At 46.3% G+C, this 19,815-nt stretch overlaps 1 protein-coding gene across 2 annotated transcripts; it reads right to left on the minus strand.

The window, feature by feature from the left end:
- Positions 1-1,726: 1,726 nt before the first annotated feature.
- Positions 1,727-14,675, minus strand: LOC129135438 (pregnancy-specific beta-1-glycoprotein 7). Of its 2 annotated transcripts, XM_054673906.1 has the most exons (6): positions 14,593-14,675; positions 13,001-13,366; positions 7,027-7,305; positions 4,023-4,301; positions 3,368-3,622; positions 1,727-2,419 (listed from the first exon to the last, which is right to left on the minus strand). In XM_054673906.1, the coding sequence occupies exons 1-6, from the start codon at positions 14,654-14,656 to the stop codon at positions 2,403-2,405; spliced, it is 1,260 nt and encodes a 419-aa protein (XP_054529881.1). In that variant the 5' UTR covers positions 14,657-14,675; the 3' UTR covers positions 1,727-2,402. The 2 variants fall into 2 exon arrangements, with proteins under 2 accessions (XP_054529881.1, XP_054529880.1); XM_054673905.1 differs by lacking the exon at positions 1,727-2,419 and having other exon boundaries at positions 3,330-3,622.
- Positions 14,676-19,815: the final 5,140 nt, after the last annotated feature.

Consider the following 19,815-nt stretch of genomic DNA (forward strand, 5'->3'; position numbering starts at 1 on the left):
CTAAGTAGGTAAACTGTCACCACTTTATTTGCTGAAGTGCTATGTTAAAGTGTGCATTGCCTCTTGTGGAAGAATTGTGATACCCTAGAAGCACTTGCCCATGTGGTGAGAGACAGTGAATTCCATGATGAGGGGCAGAGAGAACATTGTTTTGGGATACAGTATTGTTGCGGGAGTTGTATACATCTCAACTTCTTTATGTCTCTGTAAAGTGGGTGTAGGGACCAGCCACACAGGGTCGGTGGGTTTTTCTAACTGTGTGTGGAGATGAGACATTGTAGAAATAAAGACACAAGACTAACAGATAAAAGAAAAGACAACTGGGCCTGGGGGACCACTACCACCAAGACACAGAGACTGGTAGTGGCCCTGAATGCCAGGCTGCACTGATATTTATTGGATAGAAGACAAAGGGGCAGGATAAGGAGTGTGCACCATCTCCAATGATAGGAAATGCCACATGTGTCATGTGTCCACTGTACAGGGGGCCCTTCCCTGCCTGGCAGGTGAGGCAGAGAGAGAGAGGAGAAAGAGAGAGAGAGCTTACACCATTATTTCTCCTTATTAGAGACTTTTAGTACTTTCACTAGTTTGCTACTGCTAACTAAATGGCAGAGCCATGTGTACAGTATGGAACATGAAGGCAGACTAGGAGCATGACCACTGAAGCACAGCATCACAGGGAGATGGTTAGGCCTCTGGATAACTGTGGGTGGACCTGACTAATGTCAGGCCCTCCACAAGAGGTGGAGGAGTAGAGTCTTCTCTAAACTCCCCCGGGGAAAGGGAGACTCCCTTTCCAGTCGGCTAAGTAGTGAGTGTTTTTCCTTGACACTGAGGCTACCACTAGACCACGGTCCCCTTGGCAAAGGGTGTCTTCCCAGATGCTGGCTTTACCGCTAGGCCGAGGAGCCCTCTAGTGGCCCTGTCTGGGCATAACAGAAGGCTCGCACTCTTGTCTTCTGGTCACTTCTCACTATGTCTCCTCAGCTCCTATCTCTGTATGGCCTGGTTTTTCCTAGGTTATGATTATGAAGCGAGGATTATTATAATATTGGAATAAAGAGTAATTGCTACCAACTAATGATTAATGATATTAATATATAATGATATCTAAGATCTGTGTCTGGTATAACTATTCTACTTTTATATTTTATGATACTGGAACAGCTCATGCCCTGAGTCTCTTGCCTCAGCACCTGGGTGGCTTGCTGCCCACAAGTGGGCATCTCCATTGGACACAGTAGGTTTTGAAATCCTTGTTTATCCTCTGGGGTCTGGGTCTTGGCTTACCTATTAGCTGCAGCTGAAAGAGGAGTCTGTTAAGGCAATGACTCCTGTACGGAGAAGAAGGTTTCAGCAGAGTGAAAGTAGCTGGGGTTCATAGAAGCCAGGAAAGTCTGACTCTTAGAAACTGTGTGTCAGCAGATGGGAGTCCTCAGGGGTAAATGGGCCATGCCGGTAGCCACTGCAGTGGACTGGAAGAAGGTAGGGGATGCTGGGTATCCCATGTTCTGTCTCAGCTCTGCAGCTGAAGATTTGGGCCCTGGGCTTGTACGGCCCTGCAGCAGGGGAAGGGTATACAGGAATGGCTGCATATTGGGACCAAGTCCATGTCATATTCTTAGGCATTGTTACTGCAGATGGAGGATTCTGTTCAGAGACCAGGCCTGGACACATGGGAGGGCCCACCCCATTCTTTTAAAATTATTTTAAGAGAACAGTATTAGCAAATGTGGTACATGTTTTATTCTGCTAGAATCAGTCTTGCTGTCACGTTTTACAATGTATCTCTTAGGAAATGGTGAGAGCCATCCACACAATGTGCATTTAAAGGGGACTCTACGATAATTTCAGCTTTCCTACTCTTTATAGAAACCATCTTCTCTGCAAATACACAGGCAATATCTCTGTGTTCATTTCTTTTGGGAGCCCTGTATGCAAGATGGAGAGAGCCACATTTCCCCCTCAGATGTTATGTAAAAGTTTGAGGTTGAGATGACATATCTGACACTCTGTTGTTATCCTCAGAAGCTCCTATACTACATGTGAAATTCTAATGACTGCATTATCCTGCCAAGTGAAAGAGGCAGGCACCAGCAAGGACAGTTAAGAGGGGTGAGAGCCTCATCATGATGGGGAGTCTTATTCTGACATCTTGGGAAAAACTGTCCACAGTGTGAAGTCATCAACTTGTTTTCCTTGTTTACAGTTTGAGCAGCTGTTGTTATGGTGTTGAACATTTTGGTGAGTTCTGAGTGGCTCAGACATCAGGTACAAGGATTTTCCCATGAAATTTACATTGAGTTGTCCACCTCCGGCTTATAGGGCTTCTGGAACAGAGTGGGTCTTGCTCTTAGTGATTCCATGGGAGAAGATGGAATTGGAGGAACTAGTAGAATTCAGGGTAATGTCCAGTCTACAGGTGGATAATAAAAACACAGAAACAATGAACAGAGCTGCAATCTCACAACAGGTGTACTACAGTTTTATTTTCCACATAATTTTTCTCTCTATGGGCATCTCTAGTTTTACCAATGATAATTTCAGTAGAATAAGTTTGTTTGCAAAATAGGTTGAGTTTCTTCAAACGTGGTCTGATTGTTTACATAAGTGCAGCAAGAGTAGCAATGGACCATGTAGGATCTCTTTTAAAATTTTCTTTGCTCTAAGTTTTTATAAGGAATCTCAGATTAAACCTTTACAAAACTCTTGAGAATAGGAAGCCAAACCAAGGATGACTTCAGAGTTTGCCTGCAGTTCATACTGGTTCATTCTATCTATATTCTTAAATAAAACATCCCAGTGAAAGCCTTGGTAATATAACCAATGATTTCAAATGTGTCCTGTTACAAAGACAGCAGGTTGTTACTCCGTTTGTGCAAATATCTGTATTATCATAAACATATCAATACTCATGAATAGTTGCCTAATTCTGGGGCAGTCAGGTAGAGAGCAAAAGTAAATATTTCAATTATCATTCCCAGAAGTATAGTTTATTGAACCGCTATAAGCTAGAGATAGATTAAAAGACAAATTTCCATAAATCTAGAAAACTATCCACATAAAGAATCAGCATATTTTCAAATAAAATCATAAAAACATTATCCTTATTATTATCAATTATTTCAATGCAATCAATGTTTTTCCTGCTTGGTCTAGGCTGGGAATGTTATGAAGATCTCAGCCTGTTTGTTAAAGTTTTGTAAGTTCTTAGACAAATTGGGAGGGTTCAGGAGGAGAATTTGGGATTTGCTTGTGCCCATGGGACACAGGCTGGGAATACAAATGTTTTCCTGACTCTTCTCTGGAAGTCAGATAGACTGCACCTAAAACCGTATTGCCAAGGATGCTGGGATCCACTTACCAGAGACTCTGACTGTCACGGATTTGGAGCTTTCCTTGCCAGTGGCCGAGTTACGAACAGAGCAAGCATAGAGCCCGCTATGCTTTGTAGTAACCTGGGGGATAGAAAGCTTTTGTCCTGATAGCTGAAACTTCCCATTAATTGTCCAAGAATACTGTGCCGGTGGGTTAGAGTCCGCAAAGCAGGCCAAGTAGAGGTTTTGTCCTGAACGGTAATAGGTGAATGAAGGGTAAATTCTTGGGAGGTCTGGACCATCTGGAAGAAAGAGAATAAAGCCACAGGTGATGTTATCCGAGGGAAGGGGATGCTCCTGGTCTCTTAAAGGGACACAGTGACCCTCTGAGCCAAGACACACCCTCAAGTGACAGCCAAATCTCCTCTATGTTCACTGAGCTGAAGCCTGAGGTATTCACCTGTTTCTCCCATCACAAGCTGTGGGCCCCAAGTCTCCCATGACAAGAGCGTCCACTCCCCTTATATTCTTGGTTAAGGCTGTGCCTACTCAGGTTTTCCCAGGGCAAGGAGTCATGGCCAGCTCAGATGTCCAGAAGTAAATGTGTCTATACTTGGACCAGAGAGAGACTGAGAGGACTGGCCTCTGTTCGTTTGGAGTTAAGCTGGTGTCCTGGCCCACAGAGGAAAAAAGGATACTCACAGAGGACATTCAGGGTGACTGGGTCGCTGCGGATGCCACCATATCGGTCCCGTATTTCACATTGATAGAGTCCTGTTTCATTTCTCGTGACACTGGGTAGAATGAGTATCCTGTTTTCAATGGGTTGCTTTACCCTGGGACTGACCGGGAGGCTCTGACCATTTAGCCACCAAATGTAGGTGTAGTTCTCACTCTTAGGTTCACAGGTGAAGGTTGAGACATCCTTATTCTCCCTGGGGTTTAAGTTATTGATGGTGATGTAAGGCTTGGGCAGTTTCGCTGTGTGGATAACAGGGAGAAGATTGTCCTGTGTGGCACCTTTGATTCCTCCACAGGCATCCTTCAATCAGAGTTGGCATCTCCCACCTGTCAACCCGCGTGAGTCCTTGAAAGCCAGTAGCTGGTGTGTGTGTCACAAAATAGATGCATGATGATCTAAGGGCTCAAAGACTGTGAGGCCACCTGCTCTGTCTTAGGGAAGCACAGACTTTCTGAAGTGTCAATTGAGCTGCAGTGTTGGGTCATGGACAGACACATCAGTGGGAGTCACAGCGCCTGGTACCCCTCCCAGTCCCTCCCTAATCAGTTGACTGGCTGGCTCACCTTGGGTTCCTTACCTGGAATGTGCAACTGCTGGGCCCCTTCCAAATTCCATCCTACTTTGCCCCCCAAGATGTGATTTCTCTGCAGCTTCAATTTCTAAGGACTTTCTAGAGATGAATAATAATGGGACTTCCCATTGTCCTGAAACCCTGAAGATACTGAGCAGCCTGGCCTGGGACTGGATGTTTCAGCAGAAATAACACAGGGGAGAACAGAGTCAAGCCTGGAGGTCAGTTCAGTCATCAGCCAGTGGAGGCACCAGGTGGGGCAGTTTTTTGCAGGTGTTTCATGATGACTTACTTGAACCAGTGACCTCTAAAGATAGAGCAGAGTGCAAGGAATGATGTAGAAAGAGTGAAGGGTACAAGCAAGATCTGGTGGCTTTGGAGCAGAAGCATGTTCCCTGTCCTGGGTTCTTTAAGTTTCCTCTCCTTCTGCAGAGGGCAGGTGAGGACCATGTGGATCTTACCAGAAATACATGTGGACATTTGCAAATGCAGGACTGACTGGTGGAAAGGGTGGGAATGAACTGCTGGATATTTGGTCATCATGGACCATGTGTGTTTGATGGATATGAGACAAATTTGGAGAGAAGTTTTGCAAATATTTTCTTTCACTGAACAATCTACTCTCTGATTCCTTGGGTTGACTACTCTAGGGACCTCATGTAAGTGGATTCCAGAGTGAATATGAGAAGAGACTGCTGGTTGCCAGGAGCTGGGAGTGGGGAGAATGAGAAGTTGTTCATGGTTGTGCAGTTTCTGTTATGCAAGGTAGGGAGTTTCTAGAGATCTGCTGTAGAGCTTGAGGCCTATAGTTCACACAGATGGAGTATTTCTTATGCCTACGACTTAGGACAAAAAGTGTTTTGCATTTCTGTCATTTTTTGATTCTGAAATATTTGTCATATACTTACTGGTTAAGCATCCCAAATCTGATAGATTCAAAGTCTAAGATGCTTCAGTGAGCATTTCTTTTCAGCATCAGATTAGTAGGGAAAAGTGGGAGGTGATAAGCCAAAGATATTCTTGCCCTTTTTTTCTCTCAGCACGTTTCTGGCTTGGTGATTAGTTTTCTGTCAATTCCATACTGGCCATGCTGCACTCGTATATTTTTGAAGGCTTTGGGATGTGAGAAAGGCTGATTGCTATTTTCTATGTCATGAGAACTTTCCACCTTTTCATGGTTGCCTCTTTTTCTCAGTGTTTGTGTTGTGGCAGTCATTAAGAAGAGCCTGTCAGCTTAGATTTGGGACAGAGTTTTCTAATTCTGCAGAAAATGTTACTGGGATGCTGGTAGGGGTTGCATTGAATCTGCAACTCACTTTGGGTAGTATTATCTTTCTAACAATATTGATTCTTCCAATCCATGAAAATGAAATGTGTTTCCATATATTGATATCGTCTTTAATTTCTTTCAGCAATGTTTTGTAGTTTTCAGGGTATAATCATTTGACCTTTTTGGTTAAACTTATTCCAAAATATTTTATTCCTTTTGATGTTAATGTGAATTGAAATTATTTTCTTAATTTCCTTTCAGATTGTTCATTGTTAGTGTGTAGTCTGAAGAATGATCTAGAAGGAGTGAAGGGTACAGGCAAAAGCTGGTTGTTTTGGAGCAGAAACATATTCCCTTTCCTGGGTTTTGATTTTCCCTCTCCCTTTGCAGAGGGCAGGTGGCTCTTCCCTGATAGCCAGATAGACTTCACTGGAAAACATATTGCCAATGCTCCAGGGATCCACTTACTAGGGACTATGATCCTCTTGATTATGAGATTTGTTCCACCAGTGGCTGAGTTATGGATGAAACAGACATAGACCCCTCTATATGTTTTAGTGAATTGGGGGGTAAAGAACACTTGTACTGATTGCTGGAACTTCCCATCAATCAGCCAAGAATGCTCTGCCAGTGGATGAGAATCTGTGAGGCAGGAGAGCTTGGGGACTTCCCCTTTATGGTAATAGGTGTATGAGGAAGAAATGGTGGGGGCATCCAGGCCATGTGGAGCAAAGAGAATAAAGTCACAGGTGATATTGTCAGAGGGAAGGGAAAATCCTGGTCTGTGGAAGGGCCACAGTGACCCTGTGAGCCAAGTCGCAAGAGTGAAGTCCCAGCCAAATCCCCGCTGTGTTCACTGATCTGGAGCCTGAAACATTCACCTGTTTCTCCCATCACAAGCTGTGGATCCTGAGTCTCCCATGACAGGAGCAGCCTCTTTTCTCTTATTGTGGATCAAGCCTAGGCCTACTCTGGTTTGCCTGGGGCAGGAAGTCACGGCCAGCTTTGTAGTCCAGGGGTAAATGTCTACATACTTGGACCTGAGAGGGACTGAGAAGCATGGCCTCTGGCCATGTGTATTTGGGATGGCAGCCTGGTTCACAGAGGAACAGAAGATACTCACGGAGGAGATTCAGGGTGACTGGGTCACTGCGGCTGGCACTCACTGGGTTCCGTATTTCACATTCATAGGGTCCTGCAGTATAGTTTGTGACACCAAATAGGTAGAGGGTCCTGTTGGTTTCAGACAGCTGCAAGCTGTGAGTCATAGGGAGGCTCTGACCATTCATCCACCACAGGTAGCTTGCGTCTGGAGTCTCAGGATCACAGGTTAAGATCACAGCCTCCGTGGCCTCCCTGGGGTTGAAATTGCTGCTGGAAATGGAGGGCTTGGGAGTTTCCACTGTGCGGAAAACAGAGAGAAGATTGCCCTGTGTGGCACCTTTGACTCCTCCAAAGGCATTTTTCAATCAGAGTTGGCATTTCCAACCTCTCAGCCCACCCAAGTCCTTAAAAGCCCATGGCAGGTGTGTGTGTTACAAGACAGACGCATGGCAATCTGAGGGCTCAGAGATTGTGAGGCCGCCTGCTTTATGTGGGAGAAGCACGGACTTTCTCAAGTGTGAATTGAGCAGCAGCATTGGGTCATGGAAAGACACAGGACCAGCAGTCACAGCCTCTGGTGCCTCTCTGAGTCCCTCCATCTCCAAGTGCCTGCCTGGCCCACCTTGTGGTCCTCACTTGGAGCATGCAGTGCTGGAATCTTCTTAGTTTAATCTTACTTTGCCCCCTGTGGTATGTTTTCTCTTCAGATTCCCTTCCCAAGGACATCCTAGAGATGGATGATGGAACTTCCCATTGTCCTTAAACCCTTTGGCTGGAAAGCCTGGCCTGGGACTGGGTACTCCAGCATAAATAACACAGGGGAGACCAGAGTCAAGCCTGGAGGTCAGCTCAGTCATCAGGCAGTGGAGCCACAAGGTGGGGCAGTTTTCCCAGGTGTCTCATAGTGACTGACTTGAGCCAGTGACCTCTAAAGATAGAGCAGAGTCCAAGGAATGACCTACAAAGAGTGAAGGGGACAGGCAAAGCTGATAGGTTTGGCCCAAGACCATGTTACCTGTTCTGGGTCCATGATGCTCCCTTTCCCCTGTAGAGGGCAGGTGAGGACCATGTGGATCTTTCTAGAAATACATGTTGATGTTTGCAAATGCAGAACTGACTGGTGGAAAGGGCGAACGTGAATAGATGATGGAAGTCTGGCCCTCCTGGACCATATGGGTTTGGTGGCTATTAGGCCAATATTTGGGAAGAAGTCTTGCAGATACTTTCTCTCATTAGACATTCTACTCTCTGATTCTGAGTTTGACTACTCTATGTACCTGATATCAGTGTATTCCAGAGTGAATCAGAGAGTAGAATAGTAGTTTCCAGGAGCTGGGATCAGGGGAATAGGGTGTTGTTCCGTGGGTGTGCGGTTTCAGTTATGCAGGATGAGGAGGTTCTAGAGATCTCCTGTACAGCCTCTTGCCTATAGTTCATACAGATAAAGTGCTCCTTATGCAGAAAGCTGAAAACCAAATGTTTTGGATTTCTAATTTTTTAAATTTTGGAATATTTGCAGTACATGTTCTGGTTTAGCATCCCAAATCTGAAAAATTTAAAATCCACAATGCGCCAGTGGGCACTTCTTTTTAGCATCACATCAGTGGTCAGAAGGGTTGAGTTTTGGAGCATTTCAGATTGTGGATTTCTGGATTTGGGATGCTCAATTCGTAATACTGTAATTTTCCCATAAAAAGTTGTCAGGAGTTTAGACCTCATATTATGTTCTGACTCTAGTAACAAAAGAAAAATTTGGAGGAAACATTAAAATGTTTTCATAACTGGAAATTTTTACTGATGGTCCAAACATCTAAGATCAATTGCTGGTAGTAGTGTTTCTCCTGAGACCAAAATAAGGTTAGGTGTGCCATGAATTCCAGCAGGATCACATTATGGTCAAAGAAAGATGCCAAAGGTGATTTGAAATTAGCAACTCCTTAAGTAGAGAGAGTCCCGTTAAAAGGACAGAACTGGTCAGTGCGTCAATTACATAAAGGGAGGAAGGACGCCAAATTAAAAGAAGTGATGTGTGTTATGTTAGTAAATATAGAAAGAACTGCCTGCTTATAATTTCTGGGCAGAGTTAGGAAAAATGGGGAGGACCCCAAAACAGGTATGTGAAATGCTTTCTTCATTTTCTCTTAAGCTCAGGAAACACCACTAGAGTTTAAATTTGTGTGAATTAGGAAGAGTGTAAGTGAGATGACAATGGCTCGTGTGTCTCCCCACACGAAGAATTCCAACTTATGAAAACGGCATCATCATGAGGAAACAGTTGTATGTGGCACAGGCAGTAAAACCATGAGATAGTACCTACCTGGCCACCTTGGTCTGGTCCCCAAACCACCGGTATTCCCATTAATGGTATGTTACAGCCTTTGTAGTTGTCCCACAACTACAAAATTTAAAAATTGCTATTGTCAAAACAAAATATTAAATATGAAGTTGAAATGTTGTTCCACTTTTTTTCCCCACTCTTTTTGAACTTTCCTGTTTCAGTTTTGGAAGTTTCTATTGACTCATTCTCAAGCTAGGGATTCTTTCCACAGCTGTGTGGAGTCTACAAGTAAGCATCAAAAGCATTCTTCGTTTCTCAAATAGCATTTTTTTTTCTGAGAGAGTCTCCCTCTGTCACCCAGGCTGGAGTGCAGTGGCATGATCTCAGCTCACTGCAAGCTCCACCTCCTGGGTTCACTCCATTCTCCTGCCTCGGCCTCCCAAGTAGCTGGGACTACAGGTGCCCGCCACCACGTCCTGCTAATTTTTTGTATTTTTAGTAGAGACGCGGTTTCACCATGTTAGCCAGGATGGTCTCTATCTCCTGACCTTGTGCCTGCCTCGGCCTCCCAGAGTGCTGGGAGTATAGGTGTGAGCCACTGTGCCCAGCCATCTCTGAGGGATTTTAACGAGTTGTTGACTTTTGAGTTTGTTCAGCTTTTTACTTAGTGTTAGAACCGAGTGACAAATTCCAAGCTTGTTATATGCCTGACAGGAAGCCAGAAGTCTCTAGGAAGTGACCGAAGAATGTGAGCTCCATAGCAGGTTGAGGATGGAGTCACGAGTGAAATGGGTGAAATGAGCCCATGGGCTTTGGGGACTGCAGGCCCGTCCAGCCTCTGACACCCTGGTGAGTCAGTGCAAAGATTATAACAGTGACAGCAAACCAGCGTGGCTGACTCCATCTGGCATCTAGTCTCAGGCTGGCTGTCCTCACTCATTCCTGGGCATAGGCCAGGCTAACCTTGGGAGGAATTTGGTTTATGGTTTAACTTTGAAGCAAGAATGATGATAGTTCCTCCATAAAACTAACACCGTTACGTTGCCCTGGGACTGCCTTTGTAAAACTAGTGAAAGACCATGACATTTAGATTATAGGAGGGAACTGAATTCTGCTAAAATGTTGGCACAGTTTCTATAATCCCTGACAGCTCCAGTGTCATTTGGCCAGAGTTTACAAAATTTGGAACTAATTGCTCATATAGATAACATCACTATTGTAGAACTTGAGATTGGTCTTTTGAGATGTTTCTCATTCTTTTGCATTCTGGCAACCGGCTGACCTCATCCATACCTATGACTAATGGCTCAGCCAGTCATGTGGTCCCTACGTAGAAGCAGATTCAAGCACAAACAAATCGTTTCCCTCCACCCGCGTGATTCCATCACCAAACAATCAGCAGTACTCATTTTTTAGTCCTGTGGCCCTGAAACTATCCTTGAAAATTTCATACCCCGATCAAATGGGGAGGCTGATTTGAGTAATAATAAACCTCTGTCCTCCTGTTTGGCAGACTTGGAGTCATTAAAAGCATTCTTTACTACAAATCACCATTTCTATATATATATATATATATATATATATATATATATATATATTTGTTGTTGTTGTTGTTGTTGTTGTTGTTGTTGTTGTTGTGTGTGTGTGCAGGAGGCCAGAAGAACTTGTCTGGCAATTATAAGAGTGGATGGAGAAACTGCCTATCCCTGTCCCATGGTCTTGTCCACAGTTCAGCCTCACAAAGCAAAAGAGCCCTGGATGGAAATACAGTGGAAGCTCATTCTCTTAGTGACCTGGGGTCATTGGCTCGAGATGAAGCCTGGCAGGAGTGGCAACTCCAGGTGATATCTGCACCTTTCCTATTTCCTGGGAGGTGGGCCAGGCCACAGTGTTAGCGGGAAGGGAACAGAACAGCCAGCCTAGTTAGAGGGAGTGTCTGGGGAAGGCCTAGGGGTGGAGGAAGAAGCTGTGCAGGACAGGGCTTGCCAGTCAGAATGAAGTGGGAGGAAGATGAGGGACACAGAGAAGCAGAGAGAGGCAGAGACACCATGGCAGTGAGCAGTGAGGGATACACTGACTTCAGAGACCCCAGGGACCAGGTGCCCCCATTTCCACAGTCCAGGACCAAGGAGCCCTGAGAACCCTCCGTGGCCAAAGAGCTTCAGAGTTACATGAGGTTGGGTTGGCTTTAGGGTCAAGAGGTAGTGGGGTGATGAAACGTGGGTGTCAGCCTCTGAAGGACAAGGGACAGGTGTGGCTAGAAACTCCTAGGATTCTGCATCCAAGATCCAGTCTCTAAAGAGGGTTTTGGATCAGTCATTTCTGCATTCAATTCCTTCATTTGTTATGTGAGAGCTCCTGAGTGTGTGTCTCTGGCTGGGCCTGTGCTGGTGTAGGGTGTGAGTGGGGAAAGAAAACAAGGTCCTCTCCTTGATCCTCTCATGACAGTGACATGGACACTTTGGGAAACACAGGATTTCAGGTTCAGTGATGGGGGTTAAGATCTGAGGGGGAGACCTGGACATTTTTTTTGCACTGACTCTGATGGTTGAGGCAGGTGATTTAGTTCTGGAGTGCAGAGTAATCAGGTGACCACTTGCTCTCACTCCTCTGAGGTTTGGATGCCTAAGAAGAGAGGATTTGAGCCAATAAATGAGTATGGGGTGCTTGGAACCCAGTAAGCCCTCACTTCTGGTGGAGGAGAGGATGGGCCTGTGGCTGCGGACAGACCTCATGTGACCCTGATCTCCCCTTTGTGTTTGTGTGACTCTGGCTCAGTGACTGTGCTCTCCTGTGCCTCAGTTTTCTGTCAATCAAATAAGCTAAATGGCAAATGGACTGTGGCTTTTCATGCTATCTGTGAATAAATGTTAAAGTATTCACAGTCACCTGACCTAATGCTTGGCACAGTGGAGGTTTCACACAAACAGCATTGATTATTAATTTGCTTCCATGAGAAAGCACCTTTACGTCAGATCCCTGTGGACAAGCTGCTACCTGGTGCATCTTCTCTCTTCTGTTTCTGCTTCTGGGGATATTAGACTTTCTATGGAGTGTCCTAGGCCTCCTAAGGCAGTTGTCTGATGGCCTACAAAGCTTGTCTTTCTGTCCTCTCCACTCTGAGTGTCAGGTGAAGAAAGCTCTGTCCTTGCCCAGATGAGGCTCTGAGGGCTGAGCCCTGGCTGGTGAACAGCTGCAGGAGACACAGTCCTCAAACAGCTGGAAAATCCTTGGTCCCAGTAAGCCCTGCTCAAGAAGCCACAACCCAGCCCTGGCACAGGTTCCTCAGTTTTATCTGGAGCAAGGATTTTGGGACAGTGTTCTGGGGTTGAGGCTTCTAGGGCTGAGCTTATCTGAGGGTATCTCAGGGGGCCACTCAGGCCAAGCCCTACTCATTTTCCAGGGTCTTTCTCAGGGTCAAATTTATGAAGAGGGCATGGGGTGCTTGGCTGAGACTGATCTCCTCCTGCTGATTCCCCCCATCAGACTGTCCTTCCTCTGCAGCAAGTGTCTGCAGGGTCTGGATGCGGGAAAGGAATTCTGATCTGTTGAAATTTGTCTCCTCTGTGTGTTTCCTGCAATAAATGCCCAAACCCCAGCATGGGACAAAATGCAGAGAGGGACACAGGCAGAGTCCAGGCCTGACAATCCTGTGTGTGTGAAGTAGAAATGACCCCTGTCCCCCAACACCCAGGGATCATGTGGAATCACTCACGGTATAAGGTGAAGGTGAAATGTCCAGTTACTCCTCCAGTCCCATCACCACGCTTTATGATGTGTAAGGTGTAGGATCCTGCATCTTCCCGGGTGACATTCTGGATCAGCAGGGATGCATTGGAATATACTGTTTCTCGTCCACTATATGCAGGCCCATATATAATTATTTGACCGTCTACTACATATGATGTAACGTAATGGTAGAGGTCCCTGATTTGCCCTTTGTACCAGATGTAGCCGGTAAGATTCTGGGGCAAATTGTGGACAAGTAGAAGAACATCCTTCCCCTTGGAAACTTTGGGTGGCTGGGCTTCAATCGTGACTTGGGCTGTGGTGGGCGGGTTCCAGAAGTTTAAAAGTGATGCTAGGAGGTGGAGAGAACATCAGTCAATATTGAGACCTATGTATTGGGGTGAAAAGATGGGGCTCTGTGTCCTGAGGAGGTCTCTTCAATCCTCAGCCTTGAAGACACACACACACACACACACACACACACACACACATATAAAAGGGGCATGTGTGTTTGTGTGTGTGTATGTATGTGTCCTACTGTCCTACTAGGTCAAGGTCAGCAGCATGACCCCCCATTCCTTCAACTCTCCTGACCTTGGCATTTTTGTTTGGAATCCTCTTCCCCAGGTGTCCGCACGGCCCCCTCCACACTGCCGTCAGGTTCTGCTCACATCAGGGCATCCTTAGACTTCTTTCCTGATGCCTCCTTCAGAGAACCTGGGTCTTTCCTTTTTGACCTTTCCCTGCTCTGCTCCCTCCAGGGTTCTTGTCAACACCTGACCTCACATTCTAGATCTCTTTGCATGTCTGTCTTCCTCCCATGACAGCGTGAGCTCCGTGATTACAGTGACTTTTGTGATCTTGGTTGCACCCCAGTGCCTGGAACAGGCTGCAGACTCCTGCAGATGTGAGAGTTCTCAGGGCCCTCCATGCCCTGGGTGTTTTTTTTTCCCCCAATTGTTGAGGTTTTTTGCTGAGGACAGTGTTTCATGCCCTGCTTATATTTTTATTTGAAGTGTCATCTGATATAGTTATTATTATCATTTTTCAAAATGTGACCCCTGATGATTAATCAGAAAAACAGAACACTTAAGATTTTCCTACCTCTTACCAATTCTGGTTCAATGTGACTTTCCTATTTTGACTCCTGTCCCTCTCTGGTGTATTTTCCCCTATCCAGGCTGCAACAGAGCCTTCTTTCCTTTTTTTTCTTTTTTCCTTTTTTTCTTTTGGGACGGAGTCTCGTACTGTCACCCAGGCTGGCATGCAGTGGTGCTATCTCGGCTAGCTGCAACTTCTGCCTCCCGGGTTCAGGTGATTCTCCTGCCTCAGCCTCCCGAGTAGCTAGGATTACAGGAGCACACCACCATACCTGGTTAATTTTTTGTATTTTTAGTAGAGACAGGGCTACACTGTGTTGGCCAGACTGATCTTGAACTCCTGATCTCGTGATGCACCCACCTCAGCCTCCCAAAGTGCTGGCTTCTTTTATTTTTTAGAACCCCATCCTCTGCAGGAGACCCCATCCAGTCACTCTGCTTCCTTTTCCTGTCCTCTCCCAAGAAGTTCTCTCCTCACCTGTGAGCAGGAGCCCTTTCCAGGTTATATGCTGTGTGCAGGGAGGGGCTGAGAGGGGTCCCATGGTCTCTGCTGCCTGCGTGTTCTCCTCTGTGGAGATGAGCCTAGGATCCAGAATCTTCCTGAGCATGGCTGTCAGCTGTGCTGCCCTTCCTCCTTCTGCACTGAGCGTCTTCCCGGGGCAGGAGCACTTCTCAAGCTCATGGGCGGGGTCAGGCCCAGGACACCTCTCTGTCCCCTCCTCTCTCAGTTCTGCCTCCTTGTCCCTCCTTCTGTTTTTCCTTTTGTCTGTGTTTCAGGTCCCTGGGAATTGTGGAGGCCTCTGCCTTTTTCAGCAGTGATTCTTTCACCAAACCTCAACACACACTTTGTGCAGACACACACACACACACACACACACACACACACACACACACACGAGACACACACAGACCCACAGAGTCACACACATACCCTGCAGGTTGGGCAAGCGCAGTCCTGGGCCTCAGCCTCCTGCTGTCCGCATGGCTCAGGGTAGGGGTGCACATTCACGCCCTTTGGCCTCTTTCATCCCCGTCTGGCTCTGCCCTGCAGTGCAGAAGGCTGAAGCTGCACCAGGTCCCTGTCACAGTGATGCCCCATTGTGCTGTGTGTGAGCTGTGTGTTTCCTGGTGAGAGGGACCCTTCCTTTCTCTAATCGTGTCTAGCTTGGCTGCAGCTTCCAAGGATGGACATTCAGGACCTGGGTGTCCCAGAGGAAACTGTCCTTCCTAGAGGTGTGCAGGATGAATCTCTCATGCCTCTTAGGAGGTGAGGCCTGTGCTGATTGTTCAGTGGGGGCTGTAAGTCCCATAGTCAAAGAGAGAGTTCTCAGTCACTCTATGGCTCCCTGGGGTCTGGCGGCTGAGCTGGAGCTCAGGGTTTCTCATGTTCTTCCTGACCATCTTTGATGTCCTCTCTTCTGTGCCCAGCTGATTGTCCTGTGGTCACCACACCTTCCCCGTGGTGGTGCTGGTGGCAGTGAGGAGTTACCCAGGAACCCCGCGGGACATGGCTCGTTGAGACACAGGAGGGGGAGCCTGGGACAGAGCAGGGGTTCAGAGCTGGAGAGATTCATCCCGACTTACTCCGTGGCCATGATGGCTCAGCCCTCCATCTGCTGACATACCCAGGGGTCTGTCCTGAGGGTTTTGACCTGGCCAAGCTGCTGTGTGTAGAGGAGGAACAGGCAGTGGCCAGAGAGCCTGTCTGGAGGGACGTTGCTCACACCTGAGATGGTGGGTGGGGGTGAGTTGTGTTCTGGGTGCAAAGAGCAATAACACCCCCCTTTCCCCACAAGCACAAAGGAGAGGTCTGTCTTCCCAAGGGACAGCTGGGGGTAGGTGGCCACATCCCAGATGGTGCCTGTGTGTGACCATCACACACGATCTAAGCCCCCAGGGGTTCAGCGGGCAGGCAGGTTACAGGGTGCCTGGCTGATTCCCGGGGAGGCTGTGGGCCCTCAGGCAGCCACTGATCTGTGTCAGCTCTAGGCTTCGCCTGCGAAGCCCCAGAGAACAGGACAGATGGAGTAGGTGCGGGCATTTAGGGAGCAGTGACAGAAAGAGTTGATGAGGATGGAGGGAGTTCACGAGGGGAAAGCGCCCATTGTGGCGTTGCGTGCACCAGAGCTGCCCTGGGAGATGCCTTTAGCTGGGCCCAGGGAAGGAGCAGGTGTGTGGGGAGGAGCTACCTGCCGGGGGAGTGGTGTTAGGTTGGTGGCCGCCAGGTCAGGGAAGAGCTGACAGAGTCCGTGTGGGGAACATGGAGGGCGCGCTGAGGACTTGGGCCGAAGTGACCCTGGTGAGGGTGGACACTGCTGGGCTGTGGGTTCCGCTGAGGGCGGTTGGCATCCCCTGGGGAGGCTCCAGGCTGGGAGGGACTCTGTCGCCCTCTGGTGGACAGGGAGGGAAGTGTGAACGGCAGCATTCCCAGGCCAGGCTGCATGTTTTATTCCACATGGATCTGCACACTTCACACGATTTCACACATATGTTATGTTACAGCTCCATCACCTTCCAGCCCCGTGAGTCCCAGTCTCTGTGGCTCTATGTTCACTGTTCTCCCTTTTTCACAATCAGATGTCCCAAACGCAGATTTCTCTCACCTTCTGTGAGTCTGTGTTTGTGTGCAGTAGGCGGCACTGTGTATACCCTGGGGGCAGTGATGTCTGGGGCTGAGCAGTGCACGTGGGCTTGGGAGAAGAAGAGGGAGCAGCAGGGTGGGAAGATCAATGTCAGGGGGGCAGGGACAAGTCATTTTCATTTTCTCACTCCCAGGGACCAGAACCCAGGATTCTGACTCCAGGGCACAGTACCACACCCTGCTGGTGTCCCTGGATATCATGATGCTCATAGTGTCATGTTGCCTTGGCATTCATTTTTTAAGGTGTAAGTTTATTTGCCTCAAATCAGAGGCAGGGCTTGGTCACCATGGCAGTTTTCAATACTGTATCTGGTTCAAGTGGCTCCAGTTGGTGTCCAGAGATAAAATCTTAGAGGCATCTCTCCTTCTTTGTGTGCTGGGTTCCCCTCTCTCCAGCTGCTTTCTTTAAACTGATAATTCTGACATTTGCCCTCACATTTAAAGTGACCATCTCTCAGTCACAGCGTGAGCTCCTGGTCCCAGTGTTTGCTGCTTGCTTTGAACACATCCATTAAAGCTCCCTGCTGGAAACCTGTCAGATAACACCCTGGACCTAATAAAGCCATTGGCTTACCGGTCTCTTCTCTCCTCCCTCCCTGGGCTCACTGACCACTGTGTCTGTGGTCTCCAGGTGTGCTGAGTGCTCCCTAGTGTCTGTAAGTAGTAAAAATACTTATATTTTCACGTTCTGGTTGTATCATTGTAGCCTCACATGCCATCCAGGGCCTGACATTGAGGCTGCCCTATGGGACCTGTGCTGGTTGAGCCCCTGCTGGAGCTCTTGTTTGGGGCCTCTGGTTCTCTTGGGGACAGGAGCTTCCAGTTAACTTGATTGAAAACCTGATGCCTTTCATTGAAACACTGGGTCAGATGATGTATTCATGGGCTTCAGCTGCCATAACAAACACCTTAACCTGGGTGAATTAAATAATAGAAATCTATTTTTCACAGTTCTGTGAATAATGTGCTATTTTAACCACTTTAAAATCCACAGTCAAGTGAAATTAACCACACATACAGTGTTAAATTACCATCACCACTATTTTTCCTAGAAATTTTTTATCGTTTTAAACTGAAGCTTTGTAGCTTTCAAACAATAACTCCCTGTATGTTCCACCCTAGACCTTGATCACCTCTACTCTGTCTCTATGAATTTACCTATTCTTGATGTTTCATATAAATGGAAGTATACAATTATGTTATTTTGTTTCTGACATATTTCACTTAGCATAATGTTTCCAAAGTCCATGCTCGTTCCATGGGGTGTCAGAGCTTCATTCCTCTTTACGGCAGATTAACATTCTGTTTTATGTGTCACCATATTTGTTTATTCATGTGTTGATGAACACTTGGATTGTTTTCATATTTTATCTTTTGTGAATAATGCTGCAATGAACATTCCCATGCAAGTACCTGTTTGAGTCCCTGGATTTAATTCTTTGGGTATATACTTAGGAATGGATGTTGTTTCAAATGAGAATTTTATGATTAGCCTTTTGAGGAACAGCAAAGCTTTTTCTCGTAGCGGCTGTACCTTTTCGTATTCTCACCAGCAATGTATGAGGATTCCAAATTCTACATAATGCTGCTACTTGTTATTTAACATTTTAAAAGAATGGTAGCCAGTTTTGTAGGTGTGATGTGGTGTCTCATTGCAGCTTTGACTTTGTATTTTCCTAATGACTAATGATGTTGAGTATCTTTTCATGTCCTTCTTGACTCTTTGTATATCTTCTTTGAAGAAATGTCTATTTGAGTCTTTTGCCCACTTATAAATTGGATGGTTTCTCCTTTTGTTATTGAGTTGTAGCTAGTTCTTTATATTATCTGGACATGAAAACTGTCTATATGTGGTTTGCAAATATTTTCTTTCATCTGTGTCTATTAATTATTTTCTTGATAATTTCCTTTGATGCACAAAAGGCTCACATCTTGATAAAGCCCAATTTATCTTGTTTTTCTTGTTTCTCATGCTTTTGTATCATATCTAGGAATCCACTGGACATTTGAGGTCATCAATATTTACCTCTATGTCTATTTTAAGATGTTTTTATGGTTATATGTCTGATATTTAACTCACTGATCAATTTTTTAGGGGATTGTTTGATATGGTGAGAGGTAGGGTTATCTAAATTCACTGTTTTGCATGTGGTTATCTAGTGGTTTCTGCACTATCATTAGAAAGGAGAATTGTTCATCCAGCAAATTGTCTTGACACCCTCTTCTAAGCATAATTGGCCATAAGTGTGAGGGTTTATTTCTAGACTCTCAATTCTATCCCATTTCTCTTTCTGTCTATTCTTTTGCCAGGAGCTTGTGTTTTAATAACTGTACTTCTTTGTGAGATTTCAAATAAGAAAGTTCAAGTCCTACAATTTATTTTGGCAGGATTCTTTTGGCTATTCAGGGGTACTTTTTTGAGAGGTGGGGAGGCCAATGTTTCACAATTGGGAAAGCCTTTTCTGTCTTCTTCGGGGGAAATTTGGGAGAACCTTTAAGAAACTTTACCTAAGCAGGTAAACTGTCACCACTTTATTTGCTGAAGTGCTATGTTAAAGTGTGCATTGCCTCTTGTGGAAGAATTATGAGACCATGGAAGCACATGCCCAGGTGGTGAGAGACAGTGAATTCCATGCTGAGGGGCAGAGAGGACATTGTTTTGGGATACAGTGTTGTTGCGGGAGTTGTATACATCTCAACTTCTTTATGTCTCTGTGCAGTGGGTGTAGGGACCAGCCACACAGGGTCGGTGGGTTTTTCTCCCCATGTGTGGAGACAAGAGATTTTAGAAATAAAGACACAAGACAAAGAGATAAAAGACAGCTGAGCCTGGGGGACCACTACCACCAAGATGCAGAGATCTGTAGTGGGCCCGAATGCCAAGCTGTGCTGATATTTATTGGATAGAAGACAAAGGGGCAGGATAAGCAGTGTGAGCCATCTAAAATGATAGGTAAGGTCACATGGATCATCTGTCCACTGGACAGGGGGCCCTTCCCTGCCTGGCAGCTGAAGCAGAGAGAGAGAGAGGAGAAAGAGAGAGAGAGCTTACACCATTAT

Source organism: Pan troglodytes, chromosome 20, assembly GCF_028858775.2.
Source record: "Pan troglodytes isolate AG18354 chromosome 20, NHGRI_mPanTro3-v2.0_pri, whole genome shotgun sequence".
Classification (NCBI taxonomy): Eukaryota; Metazoa; Chordata; class Mammalia; order Primates; family Hominidae; genus Pan; species Pan troglodytes.